Source organism: Phascolarctos cinereus, unplaced genomic scaffold (assembly GCF_003287225.1).
Source record: "Phascolarctos cinereus isolate Bilbo 61053 unplaced genomic scaffold, phaCin_HiC Scaffold_5;HRSCAF=322, whole genome shotgun sequence".
NCBI lineage: Eukaryota > Metazoa > Chordata > Mammalia > Diprotodontia > Phascolarctidae > Phascolarctos > Phascolarctos cinereus.
The window spans coordinates 218,429,848-218,449,408 of NW_027555958.1; the positions used below are offsets into that span (position 1 = coordinate 218,429,848).

The 19,561-nt window shown below is 38.3% G+C and overlaps 1 protein-coding gene across 1 annotated transcript in view; it reads left to right on the forward strand.

Moving 5' to 3' along the window:
• Positions 1-1,402: 1,402 nt before the first annotated feature.
• Positions 1,403-19,561, forward strand: part of LOC144457664 (fibrocystin-like) — a 179,742-nt gene continuing 161,583 nt past the window's right edge. The window contains exon 1 of the mRNA XM_078155660.1: positions 1,403-1,507. Within this exon, the coding sequence (XP_078011786.1) occupies positions 1,403-1,507 (105 nt within the window). The remainder of the gene's footprint in view (positions 1,508-19,561) is intronic.

The following is a 19,561-nucleotide window of genomic DNA, read 5'->3' on the forward strand; positions in this document are numbered from 1 at the left end:
ACTACTGAAAAATGATTGAAAACTTTAAAATGCAGTATAAAACTTATACAAAAATAGAAAGTAAAAAAGGGTGAGATAGAGATGAAATAATATTTGATATGAGAGTCAATAGGGAGCCACTGGAGTTTGGGGGGGGGTGACATGGTCAGACACATGCTTAGGAAAATTACCTTGGTAGCAGTGTGACAGCAAGATGGAGAGGGGAGATGCTTGAGGCAGGAAAACCAGTCAGGAGGCCATCCCAGGCCAAGTTAAGGAGGGCCTACAGCAGGATAATGGCTATGTTAATAGAGATATGGAAACAGATGTAAGAGATGTGGAGAGAGAAATGATGGGGTTTGACAATTGGTTAGATATATGGGATGAGAAGAAAATGAGAAGTGGAATCTGATACCGTGTTTGTGAACTTCAGTAAATGGTGCCCTCAAGAATAGAAAAGTTTAGGGGTGGCTAGGTGGCACAGTGGATAGAACTCTGGCCTTAGAGTCAGGAGGACCTGAGTTCAAATCTGCCATCAGACACTTGACACTTACTAGCTGTGTGACCCTGGGCAAGTCACTTAACCCTGATCATCTCACCAAAAAACAAAAACAAAGAATAGAAAGTTTGTCAGGATGGGGGAAAGGTAATATAATGATACCTGTCTTTTACTCATCCATCCTGCTCATCCCCTTCAACTCACTCTAAAGCATCCAAAACTTTTTTTTTAAATGGCTCCTATTCCTACTTTGGGGAGCAGCTAGGTGGTTTAGTGGATAGACCACCAGGCTTGGAGTCAGGAAGCTCTGAGTTCAAATCTGGCCTCAGACAGTTACTAGCTGTGCAACTTTGGGCAAGTCACTTAACCCCTATTTGCCTCAGTTCTTCATCTGTAAAATGGGGCATACTGGAGAAGAAAATGGCAAACCACTCCAGTGTCTTTGCCAAAGTCTATGGGATCATGTAGAGTTGGATGTGTCTGAGTGATAGATCAAGAACAAGGAGAACAGCAGCAGTAACTCTTACTTGCCAGTTTCGCCCTCGGAGGGATGCCTGATGTAGCCCAAAGGCGATCTGGGGGGCATGGGGATTGCTATGCTTGGAGCAGAGCGGGATTTTCTCAATAGCACTGCCACTATAGGTGCTCAGGTAGTAGTTGTCATAACTGCCCATAGGGGCCAATGCAGGCTCAGAAATCAGGAATTCTGGAGCTTGCATAGTAGAAGGAAAAAGGGGAGTAGGGGCAGTTTTGGGGGGTGTGGATAGAAGTTTTGTGTTAGAGAGAAACCCAACACTTCACTATGGTAGGGAAGGTGGAATGTGACCCATTTTCTTGCCCCCTGATTGGTTGATCACATAACCTTTAGTGTTAGCTGGCAAGGGGTTCTGGCCCCCATTTTGTAGCCCACTGGTCTAAAGTGTGATGATTGCTCCTGTGCAAGGTCGAAATGAACTGAAGGCAGAGGTCACAGGAGTTGGGAAAGTTGAGAAACCTAGAGGCCAGGATATTCTAAGGGAACTAAGGATGGTGTGGAGAAAAAACTTGTGAGCCAGCTACTGAACTTATTGGGAAGAGAAACTATCGATGACAACATGGATGTGGAGAGAACGGAAAAAAGGAAGGAAAAAAAGGTAATGCAGTTATTAAGTATTTACTAAGTGCCAGGCACTGTGCTAAGCATTGGGAATACAGATAAAAACAAAAAGAACGCCCATCCCTGGCCTCAGAGAGCTCACATTCAGTGGAAAGTCACTCTCAAAAGGAAGTGGAAAAAAGATAGGAAGGAATGAAGGTACCTGGTGTGGAGTATGGCTTTGGAGCAAGGAGCAGAGCGGGAGGAAAATGAATAATTGACAGTCTGGGGCCCTTCACAAAATGGAGGCCCTAAGAGGAACTCAGCAATGAGAAAAGAGGATGACCTGGTGAAGAGATATTCAGAATGAGAAGGCCACAGGGGTGTTACATGTTCTAGGGAGAGGAGGTCCCAGGTGTTAAAGGAAGTCCCAGGATGATACAGCTGCTGAGGCATGATTTTGAAGTCTGGAAAGTCAGAGTTGGGGGGGAAATATTTGGGATGCACTTTAAAGAAAGAGAGATGTTTACTGAGTAATGGTAGGTAGCAGAGGGAGATTCTGTGTGTCTGGAGTGGTTTGCTATTTCCTTTTCCAGCTCATTTTATAGATGAGGAAACAGAGGCAAACAGGGTTAAATGACTTGTCCAGGGTCACACAGTATCTGAGGCCAGATTTGAACTCAGGAAGATGAGTTTTTCGGATTCCAAGCCCAGTGCTCTATCCACAGCACCAACCAGCTGCCCAATCAAGAAGACTTGAATTCAAATCCAGCCTCACACATTTACTACCCGTGTGAACCCAGGTAAGTCACAACCTCTGTCTGCCTCAGTTTTCTCAACTGTAAAAAGGGTATAATAACAGTACCTACCTTTCAGGTTGAGAGGATCAAATGAGTTTATATTTGTAAAGCGCTTAGCACAGTGCCTGGCATGTAGTAGGCACTTAATACTTGCTTATATTCTTTCCTTTCCTCTTTATCAGCTTCCTGCAGATGGTACTCATTGCTTTCTCAGGAAAAGAGTTCTCTAATGACTAACCCATAGTGGAAAAAATGTTCAATGTATTTATAGTTTAAGACCTGAGCCACTTAGTCTTAAGCCTTCTCCTTCTTTTTTTCACATGGTAGAACTGGGCCTCCACTATTCAGATTCTTTCAGGGCTCATAGGAGTAATCTCTTCTTGTACTTCACAAACAGGTTTTTGTGTCAAGCTCCATGTAGTGTTACAGTAACATGTTATCATTTCCTTTCTCTTTTCTTCAGCACCTGGGAAGTGTTTTTTTTTGCACCAGCATTTCTCACAGGGTCTGGCTAGGGTGGGAGTGGGAAGGAATACTCTAATCTCTTCTGACAGTCTATCAGTTCTCATTCTTTCCTAGGGACAGCTGGGTCAGTTTTCTTGAATTACTTGGGACCATTTTTGGAAACATCTAGAAAAGGGTTGGGGTAAAAGGTCAGGGCCATCCCTTTATGATATTATTATTATTATTATTAAATTTTAAATAATATGAAATATTGATAGATAATATTACTTAATATTAAAGCATGTTAATATAGTAACTTAAGGCTTGCAGGGGCAACTGAGTCTCTCAGTCAATAGAGTGCCAAGCCTGGAGTCAGAAAGACTCCTCTTTGGGAGTTCAAATCTAGCCTCAGAGAATTCTTCGCTGTGTGACCCTGGGAAAGTCACTTAACCCTGTTTGCCTCAGTTTTCTCATCTGCAAAGTGAGCTGGAGAAGGAAGTAGCAAACTAGTATCTCTGCCACAAAATCTCATATTGGGTCATGAAGCACTGGACATGAGCAAAATGACTCACAACAAAAAGGTTTGCAGAGTGCTTGCAAGTATCTCATTTAATCCTCAAAATGTGAATCATCAAGATCCTCATTTGATCCCTGGGAGATAGGTGCCATCATTATCCCCATTTCATATATGAGGCAACTGAGGCAAACAGAGATTAAATGACTTGCTCAGGGTCATATGGCTAGTAAATATCTGAGATGGAATTTGAACTCAGGTCTTCTCTTTCCAGGTCCTGCACTGTATCTACTGTCTCTAATGTTGATGCTTATGTACTGGAAGAGAGATTTGTAGTCACTGCTATATTTATCTAAAATAAGAGTAAATGGATTGTGAGTAAGTATTCCAGAGTCCCTTTTGTCAATAACACACCTGAGTTTTTGTGTTTTGTGATTCTAAGATTTTTTTGGCCATAAGATCTGCATTTGTGTTGTACAAGGAGCCCCTCCCCCCCACGTTCTTCCCTTTTAAAAATGATTTCCAGCTGTGTTCTAGAGTTGAGATTGTGGTAGGATTATGATGTTAGTATACCTTTCCTACATCAAATCTTGAGTGTTTTCCTTGTTTTATAGTCCAATTCCAAATAGCAGCACGACTAATATTACTGACATCTTTGCCTATGAGTCTTGGACAGAAAGGATTTGTAGCAGCACGAGCAGGTTAGAATGAAAATTCATCTCATTTCTTTATGGACCTTCTTGTTCTGTTTTCTTCTGCTTATAAGCAGAAACATATTTAGATTCTCAAAATCTATTGGCTTTTTTTTTTTTTAACAGAGGCCACTTAATAACAGACGTCTGACAACAGAGCATAGTGTGATAATAGAATGATAGATCTGACAAGCTGGAACGAAACTCAGAGGATATGTAGATTAACCCCAACATTTTACATGTGATGAAATTGAAATCCAGGGTGATTTAAGTGACTTACCTAAAGTCACTCAGGCAATAAGGGTTGAAAGGGAACATGTAAGCCTGGGTCGCCTGATTCTGAGAGCCAGTGTTCTATCTAAGGAACTATGTTTGCTATAGGGAGTTTCATAATTGGCTTATTATGTAATCTTCATAAATAATTTTAGGGATTGTAAAGGGTGAGTTTTTATAATTTTTTTTTTGTCCTGGGAGTAGGGATTAGACTAGACTTGGGATTTAATTGGTATAGGGAGGTCCAGTGTGAGGAAACTGCTTCTATTAATGCAGGTCAGCACCTTCTCTGCAGTTTTATAATCTGAGCTGCCAAGAGCACTTAAGTTACTTGCCCAAGGTCACATAGCCAGTAAATGTCTGAAACAAGACATGAACTCATGTCTTCATAATTTTGAAGCCATTTCTCTATCCATTATGATAAGCTGCCTCTTAGTATTAATACATACATACATATATGTATGCACACACAGAGGAGTAATGGGACTTGTCCACTAAGTATCAGAAGCAGGGCTTGAAACCAGGTCTTCTTGGCTCTGGGTCTGCTATCTTTCTCTCTTTTTGAATGGTTTTTGCCCTCCCCTAGATCTGCTCAATGCTGTCTGCAAACAGCAGCCTCTGGAAGGTTCCCCTATACGTCCTTCTTCCATTTGAACTCTGGGCTGGCTGTCATTTATGATGGTGGCAAACACCTTTGGTGTGGAGGTGTCTCCCAACACCTAAAGGCAATGAACCTTTATGCAATGAATGGGTGTGACCAATGAAGAACTAGGCAAGAGGATTGCATAAAGGAAGGTGTCAAAGAGATGTGTGAGCAGAAAAAAGAATGGCTGGCCATGGAATAGGAATGATGAATACACACATAAATACACATACACTATATAGTCTATAAATTGCTATATTTTATATGTATAGTTAATTAATATATAGGCCATAAGTTACTGTATGTTAGTATATGTTACTATAGTAGGTTATATATGAATTGCTATATGTATATATTATCTACAAGTATATAATCTATAAGTATATCTGTATATGTGTATGTACATAGACTATAAGTTACTGTATGTGAATATATGTTACTACATTATATGCTGTCTATAAGTATATAAACTATAACTATATACTTATACATAAATGTATGTAGGCTATAAGTCACTATATGTGAGTATATATTACAATAAGTATATATTGTCTGTAAGTATAGATTCTATAAGTATATATTTACACATAAGTGTATGTTATATATATATATATATATATATATAAATAGTCTGTAAGGTACTATGTGTGTGTATATATAGGATTATTTATATATGTATGATTTGTGTGTATGTGTGTGTGTGTGTGTGTGTATATATATATATATACATATATATATATATACATCTATATATATATATATATATATATATATAAATTTCTATACTATCCTTTTCACATCACCTATTTTTAAACTGTAGAAGCTCTCTGACATTGAAGATGGAAAGTTGGCCTTGGAGCCAAGAAGATCTATGTTCAGGTTTTGCTTCCAGCACATGCTGGTTGTACAAAACTGAGCAAGTGATTTAACCTCTCAGGGCTCCAGGCAACTAATTCTATAAAACTATCAACTACCAGGAAGGTGAACAACTGCATTGGTAGAGTGACTCTTGTCAGTCAGGAGTTCCCTTTATGAAAAAAATCACAGGTACAGTTCCTATCCCTGTTATTATACTATGAGACACACTATCTATCCATCCATCCATCCACATCCATGCATCCATCCATCTGCCATCTGTCTGTCTATCCTATCCTATCTATCTATCTATCTATCTATCTATCTATCTATTTGTCATCTATCTGTCTGTCTGTCTGTCTATACACACTCACGCACATACATATATCCATATCTAAATCTATATCTATATCTATATCTATATCTATATCTATATCTATATCTATATCTATATCTATATCTATATCTATATCTATATCTATGTCTATGTCTATGTCTATATCTATATCTATATCTATATCTATATCTATATCTATATCTATATCTATATCTATATCTATATCTATATCTATATCTGTATCTTCCACAGGGCAGCTAGGTGGCACAGTGGATTGAGTGCTGGACTTGGAGTCAGGAAAACTCATCTTCCTGTGTTTGAATCTGGCCTTAGACACTTACTAGCTATGTGACCCTGGGCAAGTCACTTAACCTTAATTGCTTTGGTATCCTCACCTGTAAAATGAGCTGGAGAAGGAAATGGCAAACCACTCCAGTATCTTTGCTAAGAAAATCCCAAATGGGGTCACCAAGAGTCAGATATGACTGAAAAACAAAGGAACTGAATATATTCCATATATAATATATACCCACAGAGTTTTTGACTGAACCAATGCTTTTATTAGTTTGGGGAACTCTCAGAGGAGAGCTCCCTCTTCCAATCAATATTGCCACTTTCTACATGGCTATTAGTTTTAGAGAGTTGATTGGGACACTGAAGGGTTAAATGACATCCCTGGCATCACACAGCCATAAGAAAAGTAATAATAATAACATTTATACATGATTTACTATGTACCAAGCATTATGCTAAATGTTTTACAAACATCGCCTCATTTGATTCTCCCAACAACCTTGGGAACTAGATGATATAATTATACCCATTTTCCAGTTGAGGAAACTGAGGCAGACAGAGGTTAAGTGACTTACCCAGGGTCACACAGCTAGTAGATGCCCAAGACCAGATTTATACTTAGGTCTTCCTGACTCCGGGCCCAGTGCTCTATCCATTTCACAGAGGCAGAGCTTGAACCCAGGTCTTCCTGATTTGGAGGCCAGTTCTCTAAGTACTATACCAGTGCCTCTCATAGTGCCATAAGAGGGATAGGAACTGGACCTGTGATTTCTTTCATAAAGGGAACTCCCAAATGACAAGAGTCACTCTACCAAGGCAGCTTGGCACCTTCCTGCTAGTTTATAGTCTTAGAGAATTACTTGCCTGGATCCTTGAGAAGTTAAATGACTTACCCAGGGTTTTACAACCAGCATGTGTCAGAAGCAAGACTTGAACCTAGATCTTCTTGGCTCCAAGGCCCAGCTTTCCACCCGCAGTGTCATACAGCTTGTTGCTGCTCAGTTGATTCAGTTGTGTCTGACTCTTTGTGATCCCTTTTGGGGGTTTCTTGGCAGAGATACAGGAGTGGTTTTCCATTTCTTTCTCCAGTTCATTTTATAGGTGAGGAAACTGAGGCAAGTAGGGTTAAGTGCCTTGCCCAGGATCACACAGTTAGTAAATGTCCAAGACCAGATTTGAATTCATGGAGATGAGTCTTCGTAGCTCCAGGCCCAGCCCTCTATTCACTGTACCACTTAGCTGCCCCATCACATAGCTTCTATAGTTAAAAATAGTTGATGCAAGAAGGACAGTATAGAAATCTTGTGGAAGAGCATTTTATACATCAAGGTCTGTTTGCTGCAATTCTGACTTGTCCTTTTCATTATTATGCTTCTCTCCTCCACTCCCTGAGGCTTCCTGAGGTACCTCTTGCCTAGCAGTCAGGAGGTGAGCAAATTTTATAGTGGTTTCTAAATTACTTTTGTCTTTGGAAAATCCACTGGGGAAACTAGTTAGGTAATAATGGAATTTAGATCTGGATTTAGGTCACAGGTTTAGATCTGGAAGAGACCTTTGTTGTTCAATCATTTTTCAGTAATGTCTGACCCTTTGTGACCACATTTGGAATTTCTTTGCAAAGATACTGGAGTAGTTTGCCATTTCCTTCTCCAGCTTATTTTACAAGTGAGGAAACTGAGGTAAACAGGGTTAAGTGACTTGTCCAGGATCATACAGCTAGGAAGTGTTTGGGGCCAGTTTCAAAATCAGATCTTCCTGACTCCAAGCTGGGTGCTCTACCTACTGTGCCACCTAGCTCCCCCGGAAGGGATCTCAGAGGCTGGGGGGTTTTTTTGACCCTCTTATTTTACACTTGATAAAACTGAGTCTTAGAGAAGTTAAATGATTTAGTAAAGGTCATACAAGTAGTTAGTAAAAGAGTAGGAAATAGATCCTATGTCTCCAAGATCGGTGCTGTTTCCATGCTGTTTGAGTCAGGGTTTTATGTTTAAAAAACTTATAACTTTCTTATTTCTAAGAAATTTGAAGTAGAAGGTAGATAGTAGCATATAGCTTCAAAAGCCCCTCTTCCCTCAAAATTACATATCCCAACTGAAAAACTTAAAAAAAAATTTAAGTCCCCTTTCCCCTGGAAGGGATCTGTATAATAAAAGAATTTATCACAGGCAATGAAGTATAGTTACTCTCATTTTATTCAAAGGCCTGAATGAGAAAATATCCAGAGCTCAATTTCAGGGCTCAAAAGCAAAGAGTTTCTCAAGCCCACAATTCCATTGAGAAGGAGAAATCCATTTTGGGGCCTCAACTTCTTTTCTTGTCATCTAGTGCCAAGGAGATATACTATGTTCAGTTTGTAACTGTCTGCTTGATGATATAATGTTAATAGCTTAAATATTGAGCATATCAGTTTATAGAGAGAGAAAGAGTGGTAAATTTCACTGAAAGAGAAAGGAGGAAAAAGCCCAAGGAAGGAAATATCTGCTACAGTTTATCTATTTGCCATCTTCTCTTTCAGGAAAGGTTCATTTGACGGGATGGCCAATGACACAGAAATATTTTCAGGATGCCTTTCTAAGAGGCATATGATAGAACTAAATAGCAATTCCTATAAGCACTCTGTGTGATTTTGACTCATTCACCTAAGTCCTGACTTGAAATTTCCAGCCTGTCCTTGTAGCTGCAGGTTGCTACAGGCGCAAGAAGATCATTAAGGCTTCCTTTTAAAGCAGTAAACAATTAAAATTGTGACTAGAAGGAGTTAAAGAGCACCCCCCCCTCCGCCAGACCCAATCCCCTACCCCAGACCCTAAAGCAAAGCAGACATCACAGGGCTGAGAAGCAGTAGGTAAAGTGGTTGCTATAAACACTTTCTCTTGAGAGCCAGGTCTTTTCAATAAACAGACTGTTAGCCAGTCTTTGGCCTTAGCAAAATATTTCCAGTTGCCTTCATGGGTGGTGCAATGCTGGAAGCTGTTAGCTTATGCTCAGTTAAATTTCAAATGTCAAAGCTCATTAACAGTGATTTTAGCCAAAGACAGCTTGCAAGGAGCTGAACAAACTTAACTTCCTCAAATAAAAGGAAGAAAGAGATCACCAGTTAACATTTCTCTTCCTCCCACACCCGCCTTTCTTCGCCTCCACTTAGGATTTGTTTTCAGTTTTATTGACAGTAGGTTTCAAGTTTATACTTGGTATTTCCCTTAATTTACCTTGTCCTTTTATCTCCCCCTTGGGAAACAGGCCTATTAAAAAGGTGTTGTGATGTTTCTTTGAGTATTAGAAACAGAACCTGGGGTTTTTGTAGCATGAATGGTCTTGGAAGGGTGTGCAAAAGCTATAAGGAGGCAAATAGATTGGACTGTGGAGAGGGGAAAACATGCTGTGGACACATATAAACATAACATATGGGTCCTTACCTACATGTAAATACAAATGTTCAACAATATTTTATTTAAATAACATTAAAGTCCTAGATGAAAATATTTGTAGAAGTCGGGTTAACAATTTTTGTATGTTGCCCAGTTCTTAATTTTCATAATCTCCTAGATAGCTAGATAAAAAATTCATTGCCAACTTTGGAGTCAGGAAGACCTGACCAGATTCAAATTCTGCCCCAGACACACACTGACTTTTGACCCTGGGTAAATCCATCAACCTCTCTTTGCCCTGGACAGCTCTTTAAGACTAAAAGTTACAGGGGAATTGCTGATATGCAATGATGGCAGGTATTTCCACACTGAAATCACATGTGATTTTACAGGTCTGGATGGGGAAAAATGCAGAAACATTAGGGAGATTCATAAGTGAGATATGTAATCAATCAAAAGAATTTGACCTAACCATCCATGCGGGAAAAACCAAATAGATAAAGGATGACTATTGTCCAGACAGTGATGTGCAACGTGATAGACAATCTATAGAGCTCATCCATCAGGAGAGATATCTGGAACGGGCACTGCAAACGAATGATAAGCTGAGCCTTGAGTTGGATAGAAATAAGAATAAGGCCTGGTAACCTACGTGGTCCCCTTAGTAATCTCAACTATCTCCCTGAAACAAAGGTACACTTTTTAACATCACTATTCTTCCAATGAAATTGAATGACATTCATATAATACTACAAACTCTGAGGAAACAAAGTTGAGGATTACCCTAATATGTATGGCTAGTGTTAGCAAGTTACAGCACATTACAAATGAGAAATTATGGGGGGAAGTGAGGCAAAGGAAATCATCAAAGAAATATGTATTCAGAAAAATGATGGGATGGTCACATATAGAGAATGAACAACAATTGATGGACAGTTCAAGTGCTCCATTGTTACCTATGTCATGTCAGGACAATGTCAGGAAAGTCCCCAACATATTGGGAGGACTCCTGGTCACAGTTTTATTGGTGGACATGGATGAGAGTCACAAAGGATGGTCAGTTATAGAAGGAAGGAAGGAAGGAAGGAAAAACTGATTTATCAAGTGTTGACTGTGTGCCAGGCACTGTGCTGTAACTTTATGAATAATATATCATTTGATCCTCACAACAACTTTGAGAGGTAGGTACTATTATTTATCTCCATTTTACAGATGAGGAAACTGAGATAAAGTGACTTGCCCAAGGTCACACAGTTAAGTAAGTGTCTAAGTATGGATTTGAACTCAGGCTTTCCTGATTCTAGGCCGAGTGATCTATCCACTGCCCCTAGCTACCTCCATAGATGTATTGTAATTTAAATCTTTACAGGGAATACCCACATTCATTAGATCATAGATCCAGTGGGCTATTGGATTAATGGAGTATTATTACAATGATTACTTTCATTGAATTATCTCAATAGTTTTGACTACAGTGCGAATTCCATATTGATATTTTGTCAATAATAATAATAACTAATTGAAGTATCAGTTGCAAGTCCAAATAGGTTTGAGTCTTTATAGTAATAGGTCACATGTGCATGATACTTCAAGAATTCCAGAGCACTTTCCTCAAATTAGTCTTATGATATGTGATTTAAAGAATGTAATCACTTTTTTATAGGCAGGGAAACAGGTTCAGAAAGACTAACATGACCCACCCTACGAAGTGAATATTAGAGCTGAGACTTAAATCTTTGTCTTTTGACTTTAAGACAATTACTTTTCCTTTTACACCATGCTCTAGCCCACCAAAAGATAGTGGGAAGAGAACTCTGTCACCTATATCTTCCTGAGCTCCTGGTTACTGAGGCTCTGGGAAACAACTGAGCTATTCACACGTTTCTATTAAATAATTCAGGAGTCATAAGGGGTTGAAGCATTCTTATATGGATGTGTTCTCCATGTCCCCTCAGTGACTAAACCACTTTAGGTTACTCTGATTTTGAGATTATGCACAGGGTATATGGACTATGACTGTGTGACTACATTTCTAGGGTGTGGACAGGTGGGATGCCATGGTAAGTAAAGATAATCTGTAGGTTTATGACTCTCCATTCTTCACCCAGTTGGTGTGAGAATTAGGCCTGTGAAAAATGTAACTTAGTCTTAATCACATGACATTTCTTATTTGTTTCTCTATTTGCTCCATGATTACTTATGAGAGGAACGAGCTGATTGTGACCAAATTGAGTATATTTCTAAATGGCATTAACATGTACTTTTGTGCATTGCAGGTTTGTAATACACCCTCTTGCTCACTGTGAAGCTTCATTTGTGAAAGTTTATCTTGTGTCAGTGTCTCAGTGACTTTCTGTCCTGAATCCTAGAGAAGGCAGCAGCTATCACAAAGAGCAAGGCTTCATCAGGAGCAAGCCATGTCAGACTCACCTCATTTCCTTTTTGGCAGGGTCATTAAAAAGGTAGATCAAGTGAATGCTACAGGTATAGTTTATGTAGGTTTCTAGCACAGCATTTGACAAATTCTCTTAGGTAATTCGTGTGGAAAGGTGGAGAAACGTAGGCAATGACCGGAGGATTCAGAACTGGTTGAATGGTCTGACCCAAAAAGTCATCATTAATGGTTTAATAAGAAGGAGTTATTTAATAGAATGTCCTAGGAATCTGCTGGATCATGTATTATTTAAGATTTGGATAAAGGCATAGGAGGCACGCTAATAGCATTGTAGACAAGCAAAGCTTAGGATTAGTGATCAGTGCATTGGTACAGCAGAATCAGAATCCTAATACAATTTGATGGGCTAGAATGTTGAGCCAGATCTAATAAGATGAAATTTAATAGGGATGAATATAAAGTCTGGTATTTGGGTTTTTTTTTTTAAAAATCTTAAGAAGTATCTGATGAGAAGGCATTTGAAATGAATCAGGGATTTTAGTGCACAGCAACCTCAGTATAAGTTGCTGGTCCATAATATATTAGCTGATAAAGCTAATATGGCATTAGGTTACATTAAGAGAGACATAGTGTCAAGAACTAGGGATGTGACAGTCTTGCCGTACCCGGATTTGGTCAGGCCAAATATGGTACCATATTTCAGGAAGATTGAATAAATTGTAGAATATCCAGAAGAAGGTGAACAGGTCTCAAGATCATACCATATGAAGATCAATTGAAGATAGTATTTATCTTGGAGAAAAAGAAAATAATAAGTGAGGCTTGGCAACCCAGTATTTGTCATATAACAGAAGCACATATCATACATCATATGATAGAAGCATTAGACAGATCCTTCTTGTCCTTGAAGAACAGAAATAAGAAAAATGGGTAGATGTTGCAAAGAAGTAATTTTGGCTTGATATTAGGCAAAATTTCCTAACAATTAGAACTATCCAATATTGGATGGGCTTCCAGGGAAGGCTGTGGGTCTCTCCTCATTGGAGGTCTTTAAGCAAAGGCTGGATAGGTGGGTTGTATGGAGGATTCCTGTTGAGGTATGGATTGAACTAGATGGCTTCTCTGGTGCCTTTTAACTCCAAAAATTTTGTACCAAAAAAAGGTAAAAACAGCCCCTGCCTTCAAACAGTTCATAATCTAATGGTATTATCATTTTGATATTTGTTTAGTTCCAGTAAAAATCTAGTGTGACACAGTATAAAATGTTTCACACATTGATATGTTATCATTTCAAAATGTATATAATCATCACGTATTTTTTTAAATCAACAGATATTAATTGAACAATTGCTATCATGTGGGGTGGTGAAAATTTTTACTATTAAAATGGATCCTCATACTCAAAAATGGTTGAGAAGAGTAGTACTAAGTGTAAACTTGTTGCTGTTGCTTCTTTTTTAATGATGTAATCTTACACCTGAGAAGCAGCAAGGATGTTGTGCAGAGCTATTAAATAGGCAAGTGGGCCATTGTTGCATGCAACTCTTTACGTAGAGTTTAATGGCCCCATTTCAATTTGAGCTTGACATCACTACTGTAGTTGATAGAAAGTCTTAGAGTCAGGAAAACTTGGGTTTAACTTTCATCTCTGATACCTATAGGTTGTGTGACCCTGGGCAGGTCACTTAACCTCTGAGTGCTTTCAGGCAACTCTCTAAGACTAACAATGTTGTTATTGTTGTTGTCATTTGTCTTTTGTTTTCAAAGAGGATCAAAGACATGACAGGGTGATGTCTTGACTCCTGCATGAATTGGATTTGAGTGAGGCAGAGGAATATAGATCCACACTGAAAGAAGTTCTTTACTTGGAGCTCTCTATACCAGTGGATTAACTGATCTGACCCTTTTCCCCAACCTCTCAAATCTGATATTCACACAAGGAAGAGTTTAGCTTGAGATATTCCTTGGAGATGTTCTATAGAACACACTAATGGCAATTTTTAAAGGTTCACAAAAGTCCTACTCCTTAGGGACATTATTTCCTAAGGGTAAACCTGAGTTGTGGAAGACTATGTCAGTGCAGAAGCATAGACTGGAGCTGCCCACAGACCAAAATGGGATATAAATCTATGGTCCAAAAACACATACATTAATTCCCTATAGAAATGTATCCAATTTGGGCAAAATAAAGTTATCAGTGCAAACAGACAACAAGAAATGTTGAAACTTAGTTGAAACTAAGACCTTCCTCTGTTTGGGAAAAGGTGAAAAGGCTATGGGGTTCACAAATGGCTCATATACTAGCAGGGCCAACCAAATTAAAAGGCTTTGAGTACAGATCCAGTGATAGGCTGTTCCTACTGTTTCCAGACCAGATTGGCTAAGTATAGAAATACTTATTGGTAACTCATGAAATAAAGAAAAACACAAAAGGACCTTTGGTCTTCTATCCCAGATCTGCTTCTGTGGCAATGGTAGTAGTGTCAGAAATGGGGACCAAGGTCACTAGGAATTGTAATTTCTGGATCATCTGTCTATAAAGTTGAATTTAATAGTTGGCAAAGTAAGCTTGAGATCCTTGACTAATGATAATCAAGTTGATAAATTATTAGAGGAACTGAATCACATTGATATCAACATTCTCATAAGAGAAACAAAAAAGACATTAAGAAGTTGCTGCTAAATGGAAAGATGACAGATTCTTCTTAGAGAGGGAAATAAGGGAGTTGGCAGAGTGAATTTCATTGGCATCCAAGGTACATAATTTTATAGGATATTTGGTTATTTTGCCTTCCTCATTTTCATGATGGGAGGTAGCATGGTGTAATGGCCAAAGAACTGGCCTAGGGGTCAGGAAGATATGGGTTCAAGTCCTTCTTACACATTCTGGCTGTATGACTTTGGTCAAGCCATTCAACATCTTAGCACCTCAGGAACCTTTTTTTAAAAATGGTATTTTATTTTCTTCCCAGTTACATCTAAAGACAATTTTTAATATTCATTTAAAATGTTTTTGAGTTCCAATTTTTTTCTCACCCTCCCTCACCTCTTCCCTCCCCAAGACAGTGAGAAATTTGATATAGATTCAATCCTGCAATACATGTTACCATGTTAGTCATGTTGTGAAAGAAGACACAGATTCAAAGGGGAAAATTAAAACCATGAAAAAATGCAGAAAGTGGAAAAAAGTATTCTTCAATCTTCATTCAGACTCCACCAGTTCTTTCTCTGGAGGTGGATAGCATTTTTCTTCATGAGTCCTTTGGAATTGTCTTAGATCATTCTATTGCTGAGAAGAGCTAAGTCATTCACAGTTGATCATCACACAATACTGCTGATACTGTGTACAATGTTCTCCTGGTTCTACTCACTTCAGTTTTTGTCAGTTCATACAAGTCTTTCCAGGTTTTTTTGAAATCCACGTGCTCATTTCTTTTAGCACAGTAATATTCAGGAAACTCAAAGATTGTAAATTGCTGAGAAGGTTTTGGTTTGCATTAGTGGAGGGAGTTATTTTACAGAGGAGTTCTTTAATGATGGCACAGGTCCAGTCTCTATTCCTATTACCATGATCCTTGTGATAAGCATTAACAAGAGCTGCTTTTAAGATAATTGCATGTGCCAATATCAGAAGTCAAGGTGAAGGGATTCTGTGAAGAACACTTGACAACATACTCCAAACCCGTGTGTCCTTTACCTTGATCCTTGGTGACTTGCTAAAAGTGGCAGAGGGGAAGATGGTGAAAAATATATTAGGGAAATATATTCAGAATTGAGAAATGCAAGAGGGCTTGTGGACTACTTTGAAACCTCATAACACATGTATTTACATACACACGTATACATACATATGTATCACTTTAAGGCTTACAAAACGCTTTATATATGTTATCATACTTTATTCTCACAATAACCTAGTGAAGCATGTGCTATTGTTATCCCTGTTTTATAGATGAGAAAACCTAGGCTTGGTGAGGTTAAGTCATTTGTCCAGAATAAGTACCCATTGTGACATTCAAACCTAGGTCTAGACTCTAAGTCTGGCACTCTAACCACTCTCATTTATATTTCTAAATCATACATAATTATTAAGGAAGGTGTTCAGAAGGCACTGGGTAGGGTAAGCACTGAAAAATGTTATAAAAAGTAATATAACCATATCTTAAAAGAGAGGAAAAAACTGGTAACTGACATAGCACTAATTTTTAAATTAGCAGTCAGTTTGCAGTCACTCCATTGACTAGTTAGAACAAAGGGCAAAATAAAAGAAAGGATAAAGATAAGAAGACTTTGTGTGCAATTATATCCTGTTTAAGCTATTTATTCTTTTTAAAAAGGACATGGATAAAAGTAAAGGTGGAGACTGGTTATCAATATTTCTTAGAAAAGTTTAAGCAGTGTAAACCAGTTGCCATAATGAGGAGGCCAAAAGTACCCAGACACTTCCTCACCTACTGAAAAGCTTTATTTCCTTCTAAAGAAGAGAAGAGTTAGCAGTCAAGGGAAACTCCAGTTTTAAGTACAAATCCATTTGCAAGAAATTATGGAGGAGGATGGCAGAAGATTATGAGCAATATTGATTAATGAAACATTAAAAAGCATTAGAGAGGGAAATGAGGCTGCAGAAAGCTTGGCATTAACTGAACAAAAACAGATTATCACAAAGTCATTTCTAGATGAAAACAGGAGGACAACAAATAGAAAAATGGAACAGATTATCAACATTTCATTCGGAATATGTTCTTAACAATAATGGTAGCACTATAACATTTGGATTCTAACACATTAGTACCAGATATACTGTATGAGGAAGTGGAAATGGTACCTGTGTAGATTAATTTGGGATGAGTGACTGTACGTGACCAATTATACATCAAAGAAATTTGTACTAGATACAATACAATTTTGCAGACACAGATGTGATTTTCAATCTATTTCAAACAGAACATCGTAGCAATATGTATGTAGCTCAAGTGCTCCCTGGTATCCAGAAGATCTTAAAAGATCTGTAAAATGCTTCCAATGGATGAGGTTGGGTTTCTCTAGAAGATTTGTGGGTACCTATAGACAAAAATCATGCAGAATAAGCTAGGTGTGAGTGGCAATTTGCATAGATGGAGTGGGTATCTACACTGATGAAATTCTACATCAGAAGTTCTTAAAATTTTTTTGTATCATGGACCCTTTTGGTAGTTTGATGAATAATGAAAAATGTGCTTAAAAACACACATAATGGAAGGAAATGCTAGATTTTAGTTGTAATTTATGAAAATAAAGATGCAATTTTTTTCTCATCCAAGTTCATAGACTCCCTAAAATCTATCCATGATCCCTTTGTGGAATCCAGGTCAAGAATTGATCAAAATGTAAGAAAAAGATGACACTTTGTAGTCTTTACCTTCTTTCAGCTCCATCTTTCTTCATAGCATACAGTCTTCTGAACCACTGAGAACAAATATATAAAGGCTGAGAAAGTGGCAGGGTTGGTCCTGAGGGGGATTTTCACTATTTTATCAGGCCATTATGGTATGGACTAGAAAACAGTGCTCTACAACAGGCATCCATCCATTCTCTTTTCCTCTAAACTTTCCTTAAACCCCTCCCTTCAAGACACTATCATAGCTAGTTTTGTAATGTTTAAAATAAGAAAATAGAGGGTATTGAATACCCTATAGTAAAACCTGAGTACTTGATATTAGAAACAAGATTAGAGGCAGCATATTTAATGTCAGAGAGGAAAAAAAATCCATTTTTAAGGACTTTAGCACATTAATTGTTTACATGCTAATGCAGGCTGCTAATTACAGATGAGTCTTATCTATTCATTAAAGCAGGCCTGGAGGAACTCTACTTGGAAACAATTCATTAGCAGTTAGTTCGAGTTATTTCTTGATTAATGATTCTATATAATTGAAAGTAATGCAAATCTATTTCTTTAGAAATATTGTATAATTCCACTGGAACACAAATGGATTGTAGCAATTCATGCATGGGGAACTGAATTAGAGAGTTTGGGGGAGGAAGAGTTTTTTGTTACACCTGCAAACACATCAGCTTAATAGCTGATGCCTCACTACTTACCACACTAGAAAGGCTGGTGCTCTTCTTAAGTATGGAACAATGGATGGGGAGTCAGTAGACTGGTAACAGAGATATTCTAGTGAATTTAGTGTGGTATGATCTGAAAGCCTCCAGGAAGGTCCCTTTCTAGAAGAAAATACCTTTCCTTCCTGCTACACTGACGCTGGATATTCTGTAATTATAGATTAGTTTCTTGTTTTAAAACAAAGGTTCTCAACCTTTTTTTTTTTGTCGTGGATCCCTTTGGCATTCTGGTGAAGCCTGTAGACTTCTTCTCAGAATAATATTTTTCATTGTGTAGTGAAGGCTATCACCCATATGTAGCATGTGGGTGTCATTGTGTGGCTCAAAGAGAGACAATATAGACATCACTAGCCTCTTCTCCTCCCCCATCCTCCTTCTCCAAGGGAGACTTTAATTCTTGGCAGAAGGGGAAGTAGAAAGTTGGAACCAGAGGCTGACATTCTGTTCTCTTCAGAGAAAGGGAGTGCTGAGCTAGAATTATATCTGTCTTCTCCTTTAAATATTCTAGGGGATTTGATTTTCAGGTTCAAGCTAACTTCTGATTACTATTTCATTAATATGGGAAGCAGGAAGACCCCAAGCTTTACATTCAAAACTTGACCCCTTTTCTATCAAATGCTAATTTAACAATGAACACAGAAAGCAATTAGTCAAGAAACCCATTTATTCAGTTCTGCAGCAAAACAGAAATCAGAAAAAGGTATACACTGGAGAATACATACTACACAATACAAAGTGAAGGATCTCTCCCACTGGGAGTGAGGTAACTCAACTCAACCAAGAGGGAGTCTGATATCTCATTCAAAGGGAAGTTCCCTGAAGTTATAGTATGGCAAGCCAAGGATAGGGACCTGATGGAGACTGCCAGTTCCTCTCATGTCAGCTTCTTCCAGAGTCTTATTTTCTCTTCAGCAACCGGAAGGAGGGTTGTCCTTGTCCACCTTTTCTCTTGAAGCTAGAAGCTAGAGGCATTCAAAGTGCCTGAAGAGACCTGAAGAGATTCTCCAGATTGAAAAGGACTTAAAGAGCTCTCCTTTCTTGCTCTGGACAACTCTCTTCCACCACCTCATGTAGACATAGGATATTGATCTCCATCTATAAGGAGAGAAACTTGGTTTCTTAGTTTTAGACTACTCATTGGAAGAACAAATACTAAAGCTGAAGCTGAAATACTATGGCCACATAATAAGAAGAAAAGATTCATTGAAAAAAAAACCTTGATGCTGGGAAAGATTGAAGACTAAATGAGAAGAGGATGGCAGAGGATGAGGTGGATAAGATAGTGTCA